This window comes from Triturus cristatus, chromosome 9 (assembly GCF_964204655.1).
Source record: "Triturus cristatus chromosome 9, aTriCri1.1, whole genome shotgun sequence".
In the NCBI taxonomy this organism is placed as follows: Eukaryota; Metazoa; Chordata; class Amphibia; order Caudata; family Salamandridae; genus Triturus; species Triturus cristatus.
Window position 1 is genome coordinate 168,641,489 of NC_140592.1, and position 19,188 is coordinate 168,660,676.

At 46.6% G+C, this 19,188-nt stretch overlaps 1 protein-coding gene across 1 annotated transcript in view; it reads right to left on the reverse strand.

The window, feature by feature from the left end:
- DNAH12 (dynein axonemal heavy chain 12) overlaps positions 1 to 19,188 on the reverse strand; it is a 1,449,067-nt gene that overhangs the window by 885,317 nt on the left and 544,562 nt on the right. Inside the window, exons 36-37 of the mRNA XM_085624669.1 lie at positions 14,085 to 14,273; positions 12,621 to 12,772 (exon numbers count right to left, since the gene is read on the reverse strand). Of these exons, the coding sequence (XP_085480795.1) occupies positions 12,621 to 12,772; positions 14,085 to 14,273 (341 nt within the window). The remainder of the gene's footprint in view (positions 1 to 12,620; positions 12,773 to 14,084; positions 14,274 to 19,188) is intronic.

Consider the following 19,188-nt stretch of genomic DNA (forward strand, 5'->3'; position numbering starts at 1 on the left):
CAGACCAGGGAGCAGGCCCACTTGCAGCCGCACCACCTACGCAGCCAGCCTCGCCGCACACAGAGCCAGCATCACCTCACCGAGAGCCAGCATCACCACCACCAGAGCGAGCATCGCCACTCATGTTCGATTCACCGGCCACATCTCCGCTTGCAGGTGTGAGAATGAGGAGGCGTCCAGCAGCCAGGCTACGAGCCTTAGACACCTCGTCAGACGACAGCATGGGCCCAGAAGACCGCACCGGGCCCCAGGAAGGGAGCCATCCCACTGTGCCCCACACCTCACAGGCAGCACAGACGGGAGCAAGAGGGCGCCGCAGGTCGCGTGTCCAGAGTCCACCAGCACCCACTGACGGCCATGGTGTCTTCTTGGGGCTCGAGGGCCAAATGTTGAAGCAACAGCGCCTGCAATCAAAGGCAGTAATGTCAGTCCAGAGGCACATGCGGGTGATGAGGACAAGCTTAGTCAACATGGACACAAACATTGGCGGCATGGCTGCGGGCATTCGGGACATGTCCCAGTCAATCCAGCAGTTGTGCAGCAAATTAGATGCTGACATCGAAGCACGGCGCCGGGAACGCCAGAGAAGGGACACTACCAGCAGGGCACTCAACCGTCTGGCAACTGCGACTTCCCTACTTTGCCGGCGCTCTGTGACGATGCAGGAGGGCCTAACACAGTGCTGCAGCGACCTGTCACGGGGGATGGTGCAGGTGACAAGTGCACTAGGGGTGCTATTGACTAGTCAGGCGTCGACAACTGCTGCAGGGGATGCTGCGGAGAGCATCGACACCAGCAGCAGCATCACACCCCCCGTCCCAGAAGCACGCAGGAGCAGCAGGCGGCTTGGGGTTGGCTCTAGTGAGGATGCACAGGCCGTGCAATCCACCACTGCAGCGCGTATGCGCAAACATTGATGTGGCCCTGCTTATCCACTTGCCATTGGGTGACGTAACCCTGGACATACTCATTGTATAGATGGCATATTGCCAGATTGGCCTGTTCATGTGTTCATGGCGTGGTGCCACATTAAACTACGTCATGACTTCTCACGACTCGCTGTGTCCCCTCACTTACTCAGAAATAGTTGCATGTGATCTCTGCCCGTCTCTCTCTCCCATCGATTGCAGTTGGCACTCTAGCTGCGCTGCCCTCTGGCTGGCCTGCCTCATCCTCGTTGTCCTCCAAATATGTTAGTTCCACATCTGTACCTTTTTTAATGGCAAGGTTGTGCAGCATTGCACAAGTGGCAATTATCTTGCAGCAGGTGATGGGTTTGTACTGGCGTGCGCCTCCGCTCTTGTGGAGGCAGCGGAACCTGCTCTTCAGCAGTCCAAACGTGCGCTCCACCACATTGCGTGTAGATTTGTGTGCCACGTTGTATCGTCTCTCACTCTGGGTTGCTGGGTGTAGGTAGGGAGTGAGGATGAATGAACGGCATGCATATGCACTGTCGCCTGGATGAGTAAAAGGGAACCATCAGTTACATGCCTCTATACACTCTGATTTGCAGGTTTCAAGGGGCGTCACTGTTACTTACCCAGCAGGTATCCCTCTCCGAATTCTCCGGCTCTCAGTCGTGTGTAGATCCCACTATTCTGGAAGATGTAAGAGTCGTGGGTGCTCCCAGGAAACTTTGCAACAATATCTGTGATGATGTTCCCTGCATCACAGATCACCTGCACATTGATGGAGTGGGTGGACTTCCTGTTCCTGTAGATGTGCTCTGTCTCAGCTGGTGGACAGATTGGGATGTGTGTACCATCAATACAGCCGATGACATGGGGGAACTGTGCCATGTGATAAAAGTCTGTTTTTGTTTTCTGCAGTGCAGCCTGTGTGTTTGGGAAGCTTATGTAGTGGTGCATTCTCTGCATCATGGCATCCAGGAACTTCCTGAAGAAACGTGACAGGCAACTCTGGGATACCCCACCCACCGCAGCTATCACCACCTGATAACTGCCGGATGCCAACAGATGTAGGCTGCAGAGCACCTGCACATGTGGGGGTATGGCGTGCGCCCTTCTTATTGGCTGGTCCAGGAGTGGGTGAAGGTCCCTGATTAAGTCCATGATGGTTTCGGGGTGTAGCCTGTACCTCTCATGTATCTCTGCATCAGTCAGCTGGAATAGTGTGATGCGCTGTCTGTAGATTTGTTCCTCCCGTCGCCACACCCTCAGTCCTGCTGCCTGTAGACGTAGGCGCCTTGCAATGACGTACATGGCGGCCATGTTGTCCACGCTGTTGCATTTTGGGATTGCTTATGTGCATTGTTGATGGTTACCACCTGCTTTCCATCCGTGTTAATTACCGACTCTTATTTACCGATTTTCCTGGATTTCTTAATTACCGACTGCTCCTACATGTCATTTTAAATTTTTACCACTTCATATTTACCACTTCATATTTACCGATTCGTTAATAATGTATTCGGTAAATATGAATCGGTATTTTAGAATTCGGTAACTATGAATCGGTATTTACCGCCTCATATTTACCGAAAAGTGGTTTTTGGACTCCTACATCTCACTTGTCTGAATACCGGTCGGTAACGGCATATTTACCGAAAATCGGCCGTTACCGACCGGTATTTGGCTACCTACATGAGGCCCTAGATATGGTATCTGAAAAGGCTGCGTTAAATAACACAGCCATGAACTAAGCCTTAACTCTCAAAGTTAATATATCCTTGGAAAATAAATTATGTTAAACCCATTGGTATGGCGAGCAACTCACTAACCTTTCTAGCTAACTTTATTGACATCAGAAAAGCAGTTTTAATTGTGATATGCTTGACTTCACAGCTCTGTTCAAGATTGTTTCCAAAACATTCATCTCTATGCCATTATGGTGTAAGACCCATTGATCAAATCAGCTGAAGACTCTAAAGAGCTTGTGGTTTGTCAGGGATCTTAACATTGTGTGAAATGCTATCTAACTTGTCCCTAGACAATTTCTCAAAATCCACTGGCATACCCAATATTTCTGATTGAACATTAGGAAAATAATATGATAATACAAACCCACTTTTGTAAATACACTTGCAACTTCGGTACACAGCCTCTAGACTGCAAAGTACAATTTGCTTTGAAGACTTCATGTTATCAGGTACTTCTTGACCCAGTTCCTTAGCATGCTACTCAAATAAATGACCCACTGCCTTCTCTATTAGTTGCCAAACTCATTATTGGCATATAGCTCCATCATCCTTGGATTTGTAGATGACCCATTTGCTCACCCCAATCTGAGAGAGAGGCATTGGTCACTATTGTTTGAGTTGCAATGACCTGAAAGACACTCATTCCACAAAGCAGATTCTTAGAATGACACCATCGATTGAAGGACTGTGTTGCTTGGGGGAAGGGGGGGGGCAGCATGAGCTTGTCCTCTCACTTACCTGAGAAATTGCACCACTGATCTTTCAATGGCCCTTGTGGAGAAGTACATTTGAATACAGGAAGATGCTGGCCCCAATAGAGAAAATATATCGGTCTTGTTGTAAGATAGGTTGTGCTCAGCCGAGTGCAACATTTCCGATGGATAGTCTTTGTTCTGAAGGATACCTGTAGGAAATCTGCCTATTCTGCAAGGTCACCTCAGATTTATTGCCTTTTTCTGGACCATATTTTAGCTGCTTTTAGAATTCTGTGCACTTTACCACTTAACCAGGAGTAGAATGCCGGTGCTCCCTCTTTAAACATGGTTAAATAGGCTTATTCCTCATTGGCACATTTAACATTCCTGTAAGTATATGGTGTAGAAAGTGCTCCCTGCTCCTGTAAGTTAAATGCTACTTGTTCACTTTGCCACTGGATTCAAGCTAGCCTGGCTGATGAAGGGTGTCACCCAGAAAGCGGTCCCAGGATGCTTGTTTCCGGTTCAGGGAAGACCTGGCTTGGCAGTTCAAGCCAACTGTTCCCATGAGGCACAGGGTCAAGACTGATTTGCATATAGCTGGGACTGAACTGAGGTGGCGAAGTGAGCTAAAGAATGATGATGGATTCAACCCAGATCTGTGACTGGGGGTGAGTGTCTGAAAAGTTTCAGCGCACCGTCCATCATCTCCTTGTGTTTGACTTGTGGGCTGCAGCATCTATTGTGAAATCCACTACAATGGCAGTGCAAACATGACTACAGGCCTACCCTGTTTAGCCTGAATGCTACAGAATAAAACCCGCAGTGAAACCTGTCAAAAACATTGACAGTTTAAGACTTCCCTTTTAAACATTAGTTAGTCACTCCTATGTAGATCTTGTAGGCCACAAGACAGGGCGCATGACATTTAACGGTGGGACAGGTAGAAAATAAAATTACCATGGTCATACTTTGACAAGGCCCAAAAGGCTATTTTCACTGTCCTATGTAGAACACCAAAGATTAAAATACTAATACTGCTAACTCGGGAAAGGGACAAGCTAGAAAAATAATTAAATCACTATTTTTAATAGTTATTAAAAATGTTGACTAAATATTAAGAAAAGGGAACTTTTAGAAATATACCCATAACCTGCCTGAGCTTCCAGAATGCTAATAAGCATTAGCCTCTGCCAACTCCCAATCTGTGCTCATCCTTGAATGAGGTGTGAAAGAGGTGGGAATTGTGTCCCAGGAGCTATACAATAAGTTGACCTGAATGAGCGGGGATGACTCCTTGAGCTCTGCAGAATCATCAGTGGAGGGGCTGTGGGCATCCTTTTGACACTACCCCCTTGTGTTGTGACACAACAGAGTCAACCCCTTGCTTCACAGGTCTGTTTAGCCACATGTAACACTTGTGCACACTTGAAAGGGAGAGAACAGGCTGCCTGGACAATTCTTGAGTATGCCCTGTTTGGGTACTGTAGGACCCTGCCTTTGTCCAAACATACTTCAGTCTCCTAGTTTGTTGAGGGTACATGGCCTGCTTTAAACTATATGTTAGTGTCAGAGATGGGTGGAACCTGGTGATTACTATAGTGCACTCCCCTACACATCCACAACCTTCAGAGCTCAAGCTTAGTGTGTCAGAGGACTTCCGCCATCTTGAAAATGCCCTGGCACATGGCATTTTGGGCCTGTTTCCAGTAAGGCAAACAGGAACTACTGAAAAATGGATAAGGTTAGCCCCATTAACATTTACCCCAATGGTGAGGTAGGGTAGAGAAGTCATCCCCTCATACTAGTTAGTGCCATTCTTTAACATTGCACCAAAAGCATTCCAGCAGATCACTTTCTAGACCTGCAGAAGAAGAAAAGATTAAGGCCAACAGGAACTATTTTAAAAAAGTGGATACAGTTTCCCCCAGGAACTTTTGTTTCAATGATTTGGGAGGGCCCAGTAGTCATCCCCACTCACTAGCCAGTGCCAGGCATAAATCGCACTGAGTCAAACATTTTCTGGACCTGCGGAAGACCTGCAAAGCACTAGAACAGAATATATAGAACAGAATAAATACCAAAGCAGTACTTTAAAAGCTGGAGGTTCTGAGGAGTGGACTCAAACCAAAATATCCTGCTGAACTGAGTGGGCAAAATGATAATTTCTATGGACCTGGCTGTCAATGCGGTAGTGAACGTGCACATTGACACCCATGTAGAAGCTTGGCAGATGACAGAGTCAGTAACTCCCATAGCTAATGCCATTGTAGCAGTTTTAGCTATGATGGAGTGTGCCCTTAGGCCTTCAGGGGACTCATTTGTGGCCAGACTACAACATATCTTTATTCATAGGATGAGCCACCTCAAAAGAGTCCTCTTCTGTACTGCTTTTCCCTTCTTGGAACCAGCATACCCCTCGAGAAGATGATCATCGACATGATACCCCTTTGTACATTCAATGCAGGCTCATTCGAGGTGGAAGATGTCTTAAACCACCTTAGGCCAGAGGCACCATTTGTGGTTCACCAGCTGACGCAAGCTCAATTTGCCTGCTCTGGCATTCAGGAACCCAGCCAGGTGATTGGTCACCAGAAAAATCTCCTGCTGATCCATCCAACATCAAAGGAACTCACCCTGCTCTTCTTGTTGCAGTACCAGATGGCAGTTGTGTTATGCATGAGAACCTTCATCAGCCTCCTATTGTGGGGTTGAAGGAAGGCTTTGACAGCCAGCTGGTAGACCCACAGCTCTAAACGGTTGATGTGAAGTCAATGCTCTACTAAAAATGACAGAACTCTGATTTCCACTTCTCTCAGTTGGCCTCACCAAATCAAAGACAATACATCCTTCAGTACTGTGAGGTCTGGGTGGAGTAGGGAGAGCGGTCTGCCACAATCCTCGTTGGTGTCCACTTTTCACCACTCAAGATCCCGCCCTGCCTCCTTAGAGTTACGGATGGTGTTGGACAGACTGCCCCGGTGTCGAGCACACTGAAACCGGTGGTTCAACTGTAAAACTAGTATGTGCCTTTGGATGCATAGACAAGGAGAATGCACATGGCTGGGAGCCCAAGAAGCCATAGAACCATCCTCCCCAGAACCCAGAATTGAGCCTGAAACATTTGAGATCATATCCTAAATGTCCTGGACTCGCTGCAGAGGTGAAAACACTGCGAACACCACTGTGTGCAGGATAGCCTCTGTTAGAAAAACACTCCCACACCGGAAGGGTGGTGGTGTTCTCCCAGACATACACTGTGGTAGCTTGGCTCGAGTGGTCAGGGATCAGGCACCGTGCTAAGCATACGCCATACCCACACAATAACCATGCGTGCATCCGTTCCAAAAACGACACTACACCTTAAAAATTATTCTGAAAATATATCTCTTTATCTTCTTTTCTCTTAGTTGCTGATTAAATAAATAATAATACAATCACAGTACACAAGGCTTTTCCTGTGGAAGGGTAAGTCAGATAAATAATACTTCAACGATTCAATAAATAAGGTCGATCATAAATAATCAAGGCATAAATATAAGTGCATTACATAAAAGGCAATTAAATATTACGAGGCAATAAATACTGCGAGACAATAAATACTGTGCGACAATAAATACTGTGAAACAATAAATACTGTGAGGCAATAAATACTGTGAGGCAATAAATAGGATGAATACAATAAATACAGTGCTCTCAATAAATAATAAAATCCAACAGTGACACTTGAAAATCAGTTCACATTCCTGAGGTACTATGGGATGATTTGGCCCAATCCCAGCTTGTAGAGTTTTGGATGACCTGAGGGGTGTACTACCTGGCTTGGACAAGGCTGAGGCCTAAACTGAGGTAGATCAAGGGGGAATCTAGAGATCTGGCTCTCCCACACTACACAACCCCTCTGTATTAGTCTCAGCTCACCCCTGGCACTATCAAGCGGGTTCCAGCACCTCTCTAGCCTCTAGGATGGTCTCTTAGGGCTTCACAGGGCCTTAGGCGCCCTCTATTCCACTTACTGCCCTTTTTATGAAGATCCGACGCCGCTGGAGTCGTGTCGACGCCGTGAGGCGGTTCCGGTTCGATGTCGGCGGCCTCGGCTCAATGACAGTTCTTGTCGACGCCGGGAGGCGGTTCCGGTTCGATGTCGGCGGCCTCGGTTCGATGTCGACCTCCGGTTCGTTGACGTCGGGCAGTCTTGGCTCGATGTCGACTTCGGGCGGCTCCGGTTCGATGACGTCGGGCGGCCTCGGCTCGATGTCGACTTCCGGCGGCTCCGGAGTGCGATCTCCACTCCCGACCTCCGGTGCTCCTTTCCTCGAGTTCCGGCGACTCCGGAGTGCGACCTCCACTCCCGACCTCCGGCACGATTCTCTTCAGGTTCCGGCGACTCCGGAGTGCGATCTCCACTCCCGACCTCCGGCACGCTTCACCTCGGTCTCCGGCGACTCCGGAGGGCGGACTTCACTCCCCCGTCGACGCCGCTCACTCGACCTCGGGTGACTTCCTCCTCGACCTCTGGTACTCTCCACGACCTCCGTCGGCGCCCTCTCTCGACCTCTGGCGGCTCCGGGTACGACGTCTGCTTTCCAGTCAGCGCCGCTTCTCCACCTCGGGCTCCAGGTCTCCAGGCTTTTCGACGTCGGACTTCAGGAAGTTACCAGTAGCCAGGTCAGGAACTTGCTGTTCTTTACTTTTAAGGCCTGTTCCGGCTGTCCAGGTCCTTAAGATGGTTTTTCTTGCTTTCTCCCACACAGGGCTCCAGGCTGAGCTCAGTCAGCAGGGACTAGTATCAAGGGTGGGTTTCTGGACCCCACTCCAGGCACAAGTTCCACCCCTGTTGCCTCACTCCTTCCCCCTTCAGTTATGTGCTCCTCTCTCTTCACCAGTCAGGTGCCAACTGCCAACTCCAACTGCCAACCTGGAGATGCCTTCCCAACATTCTAAACCTGCCTCACACTGTCACAGGGTTCTGGAATGTTCTGGAAGGTGCTGGTAGGTTCCAGTGATGTCACAGGTGACAATGGGTGGCCACCATTTTATGTTTCAGGCCCTCAGACAGAAGTTCCAGGGGTAGATAAAATGGCTCCCTGAATCTGCATCAATACTAAAAAGTCTGGTGGTTCCCAAAAAGGAAAAAATACTAACAGGGTTTGAGGCAAAAGTGGGACAAAATAAATAATGATGAGGAGGGACCACCCAAAGGGCTGACAGGTCTAACAGCCTCTATAAAGGAAATCCTCTCCATACATGATAGGTAAGCTTTGGCTTGCTGATGGAAAACCATAGAAGCGTCAAGAGGGAGACCATCATCCAGAGGCAGTCTATGACAGACTTCAAGAAGCCTGTCATGAGCAGCCATTCATTAGGTTATGGACATTTATGTATACTCAACCCCCATATATGGGCTGTGACCACCACCATTGCTTTAGTGACACCCGATGGGTCAAGGTCAGCCCAGATGTTAGAACAGCTGATTGAAAATGTTCTGACCACACCTTGAATCACTGGTAGTGTCCCACTTGGACTGCAGAACTGGGATATTAAAATATGCATCTTCAAAGTCCAAAGCAACCATCCAATCTTCTAGGCCCAGAGAAAAAAACAAATTCAGCCAGAGTGAGCATTTTGAATTTCTCACTTACAAAGGTATTCAGAGGTCCGGGGTCTAGGATTGGTCTAAGGCCTCAATCTGTCTTGTGTACAAGGAAGTAGCATGCATAACACCCCTTGCATGTCTCCGTCTCTAGTACCCTCTAAATGGCACCTTTGTCTGAAGAAAACTAACCTCCTGCATCAAAACTGTGGGATATTCTGGTGGAACTTGTCCTGTCACTGGGAGAACAAAATAGGGGGGCAGGGGAGGGGCAAAATAAATGGAAGCGCATAGCCCCTATGAAAAATTTGGATAACCCATCAATTCAATGTAATGGATTTTCAGCTAGGAAAGGAAAATCACAGCCTTCTGGATGGTTGTGGCTCTGGAAGGGCAAATCCGAGTGTCTTGCTAACTGCTGTAGAAAATGAGGAGGAGGAGGAAGATAACAACTGTTCATGCTGAAGTTAATGGCCTCGGACACTTCTGAATTCCGTAGGACTGCATAACATCTAGGCCAGTTGCTGCACTGGCTGAGAGGTATATCGTTTTTGTATGCCAGGCCTCATGAGTAGCCCCGGAATTACCTGTACTGCTCGTGAAATTGACAAAAGCAACCCAAGAGAGTGGGCTGTGGCTGTCCTTAAAGCACTTTGTCATCCTTCTCCCTAAATAGTCGTAAGCCATCAAAGGGAATGTCCATTAGGGACACCTGGACTTCCCCTGAAAATCTTATTGCAAGCGTTCAAGCATGCTGTATGAGCACTACACTTGTGCCTTTGGTCCCATGCTTGTACATGGTATCAATGTAAGTACACAAGACTAGACTGCTGATGACAACATCTCAGCCAATGCTTAGATGTCTGGAGGGATGGAAGAAAAGGCATTTGGATTCACCTGACTGGTGAACCTTTGCACCACTAAGCTTTCTGGTGTTGGGTGCTGAGTGAAAAATGCAAGGTCGCCGGGGCATGGTTAAGTTACAGGTGAACCAACTGAAGTAGCTGAACATGGTCTCATCCAAGTTTCCGTGAGTGTCTCATTGAAGGGAAATAGGGGCTCTGTAGAGAATGACCGTAGTTGAAGAATATTTTGTGAGAAAATTCGACTTCGTTTCAACAGCTGGCAGTGGCAGGTCAAAGGGGAGTAAGTTGTCATTGTCACCAGAGTAATGAGGGCCTCCAGCTTCTAATAGTACTGGGTTCATAGAAGAAGTTGGGAATCAGGATTAAGTGTTACTGGATGTGCATTTGTAATTTCATAGGGCAATATAGACCTGGTATGGGCCGATGATGGTTCGAGGTCAGAGTCTGACATTAGAGTCGAGTTTGGCAGGGTCACCAGGTAGAGTCAGCAGCACCGCTGCTACAGACGGAACAGACGTGGACCCTGCAACTGGAGTGGAGGTTTGGACTGGTGTCAACTCAAGCTCAGAAAGTAGGACATATGGATCACTGGTGGGGAAGAATCTACTGGCGGAAGTGTGACTGCATGCCCCTGCATGTACATAGGCCCAAAGTGTCTTAAAAATCTGCAGAATTACCTCTTTAAGGCCTCTATCTGCAGCAGGGTTGACAACGGGCTGGGAAGTTCAGAGCATGCCAGGATCAATTCAGGAGTAGGGTCAGAGTTAGTAGATGCTAAAGGCAAAGACCCTTGGAGTGCAAATTGATTGGCTTCCGATCTTACTTTGAGTGTTGAGAGAGGGTCAGATCACACCGGATATTTGTGTGTTTTTGGTGTGCTTTGGATTTCAACTTACCTGATGACTTGGAGCAGGGCCAAATTTTAGCATGGGATCAGCCTCATAACCTGTAACATTGTCAGTCCTGCATATTGGATTGGGAAAGGACCTGTTGCTTCAAGCGCAACCTCTTCTTAGGTTTGGTGACATATAGCTTCAATTACCAGTCTCTGATTCGGGTATGTCAGGGCACACTTCTAACAAGATTTTGAGTTGTGACAGGAGCCCGGGCACCAGAGACACACATCCTTGGACTTCTATGACTGACATCTACTTCCTGCAGTCAAGATACGACTTGAACCTTGTTGTTGAGAAACATTTGTTCTATAGCACACTTTCTCTTCAAAAAATTAGCCAGACGACCGACAAGTTGGGATCAATGCTCCAGATCCACATTAAAGTTTGCAGAAAGAAAGGAACAGACGTCAGTGCATGAGTGGTGCCTATAAGTGGGGAGCCCAAGCACTTTGGGGGGTGGAGCGAGTTCACTGTGGAGGCACACTGCACAACTTAGTAGAGCGTGGGAGCTCTTACTTGAAAATATCCAGATCCAGTCTAATGCCTAGAAATGTTCTACAGGTAAGGAAGCTGAGGTTAGAAGTATCGATCAGAAAAAGTAAGGCTAATAATAACAAAACAGTACAAGCCAAATTATGCATTAAGGCTAGTAAAATGGTGGCTCAAGGAAACCAAACATTTTAACTTAAAAGACCCACTACTTCACACAATTATCTCGGTACTGGCACATCATCTGATAGTAAGATGTCTATTATAGTAGAGGCTAATGTGCATAACGTTAAAAATAAGTATCCACACCTTCCCAGTTCTCTACAATTATCAAATCATTCAAAAAGTTGCAGGCTTAATAGGGAAAAGATGCAAACATATTTACCACATACAAATGAGTTTAGCTTTAAACATGCTCTGGTGGGTTTGTTGGGAAAAATTGAGTGTGTATTTCTTCCTTTGTTGAGGAGGTTTGAGAAAAGATTTTTCTACCACTTAACACACAATTCAACATGCTCAGCATAATGCTCATTGTGAACAGAAATCTCAAATCATGACTGTGATACCTAGCCAGTTGGATTGTGCCACAATAAAATACCTTCTTCCCCTCTTCCCAGCTTCAACTGCAGAATGATCAATAAGAGATCATTCATTGTCACATTTACAAAGGGATTTTAAAGACTGTTCAATTGAAAAGTAATACTGTGCACTGGCCACAAGCAAATAGGGGGTGTAGGTCAAAAATTGAGTTTGAGGATGTTAATAATGTCATGCATGGTGCGGGCAGCCATATCGGTGTCAGGAGATTTTGTGGGAGTTCATGTTAGAAGGCTCCGTTTAGTGCATGAACTGTTTTTGTTAGTAATCAGGGCAGTTCAGAGTTTAAAGCGGTCCAAATTGGTTTGTCTTATAGAAACCTTTTCTACCTATCTCATGAAGGAACACAGTGAATGCAATATTCTACATGGGATATCTGTTACACCAAACCCTTTGAGGTCAGTGACTCTTAAACTTGATAAAGGCTGGAATTTCTGCATGAAGAATTAGAACAGTGACTATGAGATGTCCCCAACAACTCTTTAAGGAGATTGAGTCTGTGACAACCTTTTGCAAGAGCTAGTTGAGAAGGAGGTATAACATCCTTGTAATAGATGACCATCGTAAGAGTTGAAGGTCTGATCACTAGGCAGAATCCTTCTTTCTATTTTCAATAATAGTGGTTTGATATTGGGAAGTCTTCTGTAGAGAATATCAGAGATAGCAAAAGTACGATATACTTTGTAGTTGCAGAAAAATGTTAATATCAGGGTCCTTGTTCCATCAAACTTCAATTGTGTTGGAACACAAACTTTTTAAGGTAATTGTTTTCATACAGCAACAATAATATAAGTAGCAGTGTTTAGTTTAGGAATTATTTCTTACTTTCCATATTTGATACACAAGTCCATAAGAAATGTATATCTGACTGTGTCCATTGTTGGAACGATGATATCTTGAATTTTTGCATTCTTCTCTCCAACACTGGTACTCTTTATGAAGTCATTCCAATGTATCCAGCGCCCACGACTTTTGTACTGAAACAAAAATCATTATTACATCTCAGAACTCTCAATTAATGTAAAAGTTATAAATATAAAAGTTATTTATACTTTAGAAGTCATAGCAATAATGTGACTATTAGACAGAAGCAGGATGTCTCTTCCTCTTCTTCCGCTTTAAATACTAACAAAACCACTGGCAGTTGGCCGCAGAGAATTATGACCTCCCTGTTGGGATTAGGGGGTTGCTGAGAACAGCATAACCTTGGACCAGTGGTTCCTGCACATTATTAAAACAGGTTATGCTCTCTTGTTTACAGAAACTCAACTCACTCTCACCTTTCCGATGTCCTCCTACCCAGTACACAAACATGATAATGAAGGAGGCACAGTCTGTTCTGCTGTAGGGAGCCTTTGAAAGAGTTCTTCTTCTGGACAGAGGCTAGTAATATTTATCATGGTACTTACTCACCCCAATGAGAGGATGATTTCAGACATCAGATATTGCAACAGGTGTTTGAAAAAACAAAAGTTCAAAATGGTATCTCTAGCTCTTAATTTGCATGGTGGAGCAAAATGCTTATTTTCACACATTAGTTCTATGGAGTGATAGGTGTTTACATTTCACAACTTGGTCAAAGCATTTTCAATTTGATTTACAGTCTTTCACCTTGGTTGTTTCTTGGTTCTGAGGGTGCTCACTGAGGTTAAGGTCATAGTGTTATTTATCTTCCCCAACCAGTGATACATTTGCTTCTATAACTGGAAGATTGCTCATGAACTCACTGTAGGTAGATACAATAAGCTTACATCTTCAACTAACCTGATGCCTACTATTTGATCTGGGTTCTTCTCTAAATCCCCAAAAATATAAATCGGACACCCTCACATTAACCAGAGTTTATTGGCTGGTGATGGGAAATGTGTTTTACTCCATAACATAGAGCTCAATACATTTGATATATGATTCCGATGTTTTGTCCATCAGTGAATCTTAGGCCTGGAGAATGCTTGAAATAAGAGGCCATTCTAATGATGTACCAGGAACTAAAGGGATCATCCCTATGCCGGCCTTTAAAGTGTGGCACTGGTGTCATAGTAATTACCTGCCAGCCTCCAGTGATAAGCAAAAGAAAACAAGCTGACAACTGACAAACCATCTTACCTGTGCGGAGCACTGGTGACTATTGTGACATGCATCCTTGTATGCTGCATAAGTACATGAACAAATGTGAAATGTGTTTGTAGCATTCCTTTGGCTTATTGTTAGTAAAATAAGGTAGCTTTAACATCTCCTATTTCCCATTATTTTTCAGTATGTAAAAGACCAAAGCCTATTAAATTATACCTCATACGCGTAGTCGTAGACCAGACCTTTTTCCTCAAAAGGACATTCCCATTTTCCAACAGATGCTGGCACTGGATGATCTTCATCCTTCCCTGATACAATATTTCTCATGAAGGTATCAAACTTGCCTTGGCTGTCAGTATCACAGCTCCCACCAATCGACCATATCATGGAGAAAGCAAAACAACCCTGGTTTAAGAAAGAAAACACTTTGTAATAAAACTCACAGCACAGAAAAAAGGTACTGGATTAGTCACCGAACATTGAAGCAAAGCTAAACTGACCAATACATGTTGCTGCAAATACCTAAAAACTGCTTTAAATAAAGGAACAGGGTTGATATTTAATATACATATTATGTTACACTTGGGCACCATTTACTGATTTAATTTTAAGTAGCGTAACCTTTTTTTATGTGGGTTTTCATCCATACCTACTGATAATTTGTAGCATTTGGCTAAGTACAGTAAATGTTGCCCTTATTGTGCATGTTTCCTTTTATTTGATTGATGTGGGAAGAACATTACTTACTTGCCTATAACTTCAGTTCTCAAGAATTTATATCTTATGTAGATTCACATGTTTCAGTCTTCCCTGTGATCGTAGTGGAAGCCTCAGTACATACTGAGCAGCACAGAAATGAATTTCCAATAGAAACATCTACAAAATGGTATTTATTAATAAGCCATTCAATCTCATTTGAAAATACCCAAACTTCAACCGATGAGGTTCAAGGGCAATGAACTCCACTCCTCCTCCTAGAGGTCATTTCCTCTTAGAGGTGGGAAACATATTAGCAATAGGTGAATCAAAATAGGGGCAGAGAGAGGACTGCATGCAAATCTATAAAAGATACCAATTCTGGAGAATGGAATTTACAGGTAAGTTACTCGTTTTCTCCTTCAGAATTGGATCTTTCATAAATTCACATGCTTGAATCAGAATCGCAAACAGTACACATTACTTTTCATTACAGTAAGGGGGAACAAGGCTCACCTTACCAAAAGATTGATTTAGGAGAAGGCTCTTCCGCCCCTTCTGGCTCTGCGGATGCATGAGGTTTCGGCGAGGTCAGCAGATCAGAGGTTTATCTTGGGTACGTAGAAGGAGATTCTCTCGTTGAGGTTTTAGGGTCTGGTGTTGTACAGGCTTTTCAAGTAAGGGTGGGCAACAAATTCTGTTCCGCTCGCGGAACTTGTGAAATTTCGGCATTTTCGCGTTCCGCGCAGAACGCGATAATGTCGAAACTTCCGCGATCTGCGGCGAAACAGAAATATGCAGGGCAGGATTCATTCTGGCACGATGCTCCGGTCACTAAACCTCAACCGGAAGCACTTACAGATATAAATAAAGCAGGTGCCCGAGTTGAAGCTCAAATTCAGTAACGCATTAATCAGCACAAAACATTCGGGAGCACGGTCGAGGCTAGGCAGGTGTGCTGTCTCCCCATATCTACCGTCAACAATTTGCTGTAATCCTTGATGGAGCTCTGTGCATTCATGAGTTTCTCTAGCGCAATCCCCGTGTAGTTCCTGACACCAGGAGGTTCTAACTCCTCATCTGCTGCTCTGATAGGTCTCTGGCCCTTTACAAACAAGAGGCATGTGAACTGCATGGAAGCCCCGCCCATTTGGCCCCGGGCCCACACACCAGCATTGTGCAACGTCTTCCCGCCCTTTCCCCCACTATGATGGACAGCTCACTCGAGGGACCCCGACGCCCATCGGCGCGGTGGCAACGTTACAGACACACATGGTCGCTGTAGACTCTTCTGGCCCTTTACGCAGCTGTAGTGTTGGAAAAACACTATACATTTACCCAACGAGGTAGCACTTACTGATTAGCCAGTAGAAAGAAGTCCAGTTGAGTAGAGGTATTGCACAAAACGGTGGCACCTTCTTGGGTAAATATGCAGGGCAGTATTCATTCTGGCATGATGCTCCTGTCACAAAAATTAAATCTCAACAGCGAACACTTACAGATATAGATAAAGCAGGTGGGCGAGTTGAAGCTCAAATTCAGTAACGCATTAATCAGCCCAAAATCTCCGTGAGCACGCAAAATTTCGCGTGCTCGCAGAGATTTTTTGCTGTTTTGCTAAATGTTGCGAAAGGCAATTTCGCAAATTCCGCCCACCCCTAATTTCAAAGCGTGGGTGAATATCTTGAATGTTAATGTCTTCCGAACAGGGAGCCAGTGGAGGTCTTGCAGGTGTTGGGTGATGTGTTCTTGTCGTGGGATGCCGAGGACGAGTCTAGCTGCGGTGTTCTGTATGGTCTGGAGTTTGCAGAGCAGAGGCTTGTTGATTCCGGTGTATCGGGCGTTTCCGTAGTCCAGTCTGCTGGTTATGAGTCCGTGGGTGATGTTTATCTTGATTCAGGGGGGATCCATTTGAAGGTCTTGCGAAGGATGCAGAGGGTGTTAAAGCAGGTACAGGTGACAGCGTTGACCTATCGGGTCATGGAGAGGGAGGAGTTGAGTACGATGCTGAGGTCCCGGGCATGGTCCGGGGTGTGGGCAGGCTGCCGAGGGTGGTGGGCCACCAGGTGTTGTCCCAAGAGGTGGGGGAGGGTCCGAGGACAAGGACCTCTGTCTTCTCAGAGTTGAGCTTCAGGCAGCTGCTGCTCATCCAGGATGCAACGTCCTTCATTTCTTCCTGGAAGCTGCATCTGGTGGTGACGGGGTCCTTGGTGAGGGAGCGGATGAGCTGGGTGTCGTCAGCATAGGAGACTATGTTGAGTCCGTGGTGTCTAACGATGGCGGCGAGGGGGGCCATGTAGATGTTGAAGAGCGTAGGCCTGAGTGACGATCCTTGAGGTACTCCGCAGTTGATCTCTGTGGGTTCGGAGAGGAAGGGTGGCAGTCTGATTCTTTGGGTCCTGCCAGTGAGGAAGGAGCGGAGCCATTCGAGGGCAGTTTCCCGTATGCCAGCGTCATGGAGTCTGGCGGCGAGTGTGCGGTGGGAGACAGTGTTGAAGGCTGCGGAGACGTCGAGTAGGATCAGGGCCGTAGTTTGGGCTTGGTCGAGGAGGGAGCGGATGTCATCTGTGGCAGCGAGTAGGGCGGTCTCGGTGCTGTGGTTGCTGCGGAATCTGGATTGGGAGGGGCCAAGGATGGAGTTCTCTTCGATGAATTTCGTAAGGTGGGCGTTTACGTTCTTCTCAGTGACTTTGGCCGCGAAGGGGAGGAGAGAGATGGGTCGGTAGTTTTTGAGGTCCTTCGGGTCGGCTGGGAGCTTCTTGAGCAGGGGTTTGACTTCTGCACGTTTCCAGTCATCGGGGAAGGTGCCGGTTTCGAAGGGGGTGTTGATAGTGTGTCGTAGTTCAGGTGTGATGGTGGCGGCGGCTCTATGGAAGATGTGCGGAGCGCAGGGGTCCGTGGGTGCTCCGAAGTGGATGCCTTTAATGATCAATTTGGTGTCTTTGGTGGTGGCTGGGGTCCAGATGGAGATGGTGGGTTGGCTTGCGTTGTTGGAGGGGAGAGTGGTTATGAAGTCCAGTGTCCATTCGTTGAAGTTGTCATAGAGGGACTTGATTTTCAGATGGAAGTAGGAGCTGAGCTTGTTGCAGAGGTCCTGGGAAGGGGTGATGTCTGTGGCTTCGCTGGAGGGTTTGGTAAATTCTTGGATGATACTGAAGAGTTCCTTCGAGTTGCTGGCATTGGTGGTGATCTTGTTCTGGATGAATGTTTGTTTGCTTAATTTGATGAGATGGTGGTGTCCTGTCATGGCATTCTTGTATGTGGTGCGGTCTTCCAATGTTTTGCTGTTTCGCCACTTCTTCTCGAGACGTCTGCAGGTACGCCTGGATACTTGGGGATCGGCGATGAACCAGATGGCTTTCCTGGGGCATTGTCTGCCGGGGTTGCAAAGGGGTCCGAGTTCATCAGTGCAGTTGGAGATCCATCTGTGTAGTTCTTTCGTTGCAAGCAGGGCCGGACTGGCCATAGCGGGCACCGGGCTTTTCCCAGGTAGGCCGCTAGGGTGGGGGCCGGTTTTGGGCCCCTGGGGGGCTGTTTTAGTTACCAAGGGTCGGCAATATAGGCCCCCAGTAACAAAATCGGCTGAAACCGGCCCTCACAAACTGCTCAGAAGCACTCCCCCCTCACCCCAGGGAGGGGCAGCTGAGCAGTTTGCCAGGGCCGGTTTCTGTTCCCAGTCCGGCCCTGGCTGCAAGGTTGGCGTTGGTCGATGTGGAGGGAGCATCCCGGTTGAGGGTGGAGTTGAGCTGCTCCTCTGTGACTTTGCTCCAGTTCCTTTGTGGTGGGTGCGGTGCAGGTTTGGGGCCAGAGGGTTTGTTGATGCGGAAGTGTACGCAGTGGTATAGAACTTAGTCCTCTATAAGTCTTGTTTGAGATGGTTCCACAATGCTCTTGCAAGCGCATAAAAGGAAATACTGCCGCTGTACCTTTACAGCAGTCCTTTTCAGAAGCTCCGAGTACCAATATTGTCTAGACCAAGTTGGGGTGATAAGGATAATGGTGAGGTTCCCATTTGACTTTGGTGACTATCCATGGAACATGGTGAAATGGTGGAAAGGTGTAATCAAACATTACATTCCATGTCGTGAAAATGCACTTCTCCTCGTACCTGGCTGCCAGTGCCTGTTAGTAAAGTACCAGCATCTCTTGTTCTCTACTTGTTTGTGACTCTGGGTAGACGGTCTGCTTTGAGTACTATTCCATTGTGATATATCTATTCCCATAATTGATTGGATTCTTGCGAGAGTTCCAGTGATTTTGTCATGCCTTGCTTGTTGATGTAATAGGAGATGTGCTGTTGTCTGTCCACTTAAAAATGGCTGACTGACGGAACCTCAGAAGGAATGAGGCTAGTCCATTGCAAATTGCTCTGAGCTCGGATATATTTAAGTGGTGCGATGTCTCCTCATTACCCCAAAGGGAGCATGAGGAAAGTTCTTACAGGTGTGCTTCTCATCCCTCGATGGAGAGGTTCATGGTTATTACAGCAACAAAAGTAATGGGAAGATAAGAAAGTCCTTGATTTGTGTTCTATTTGTCCATTCACCAATGGAGGGAAGACTTTACTCTGTCTGTTATCCTTACAAGATCCTTGAACGATCCTTCTCACTAGGTCCACTTGAAG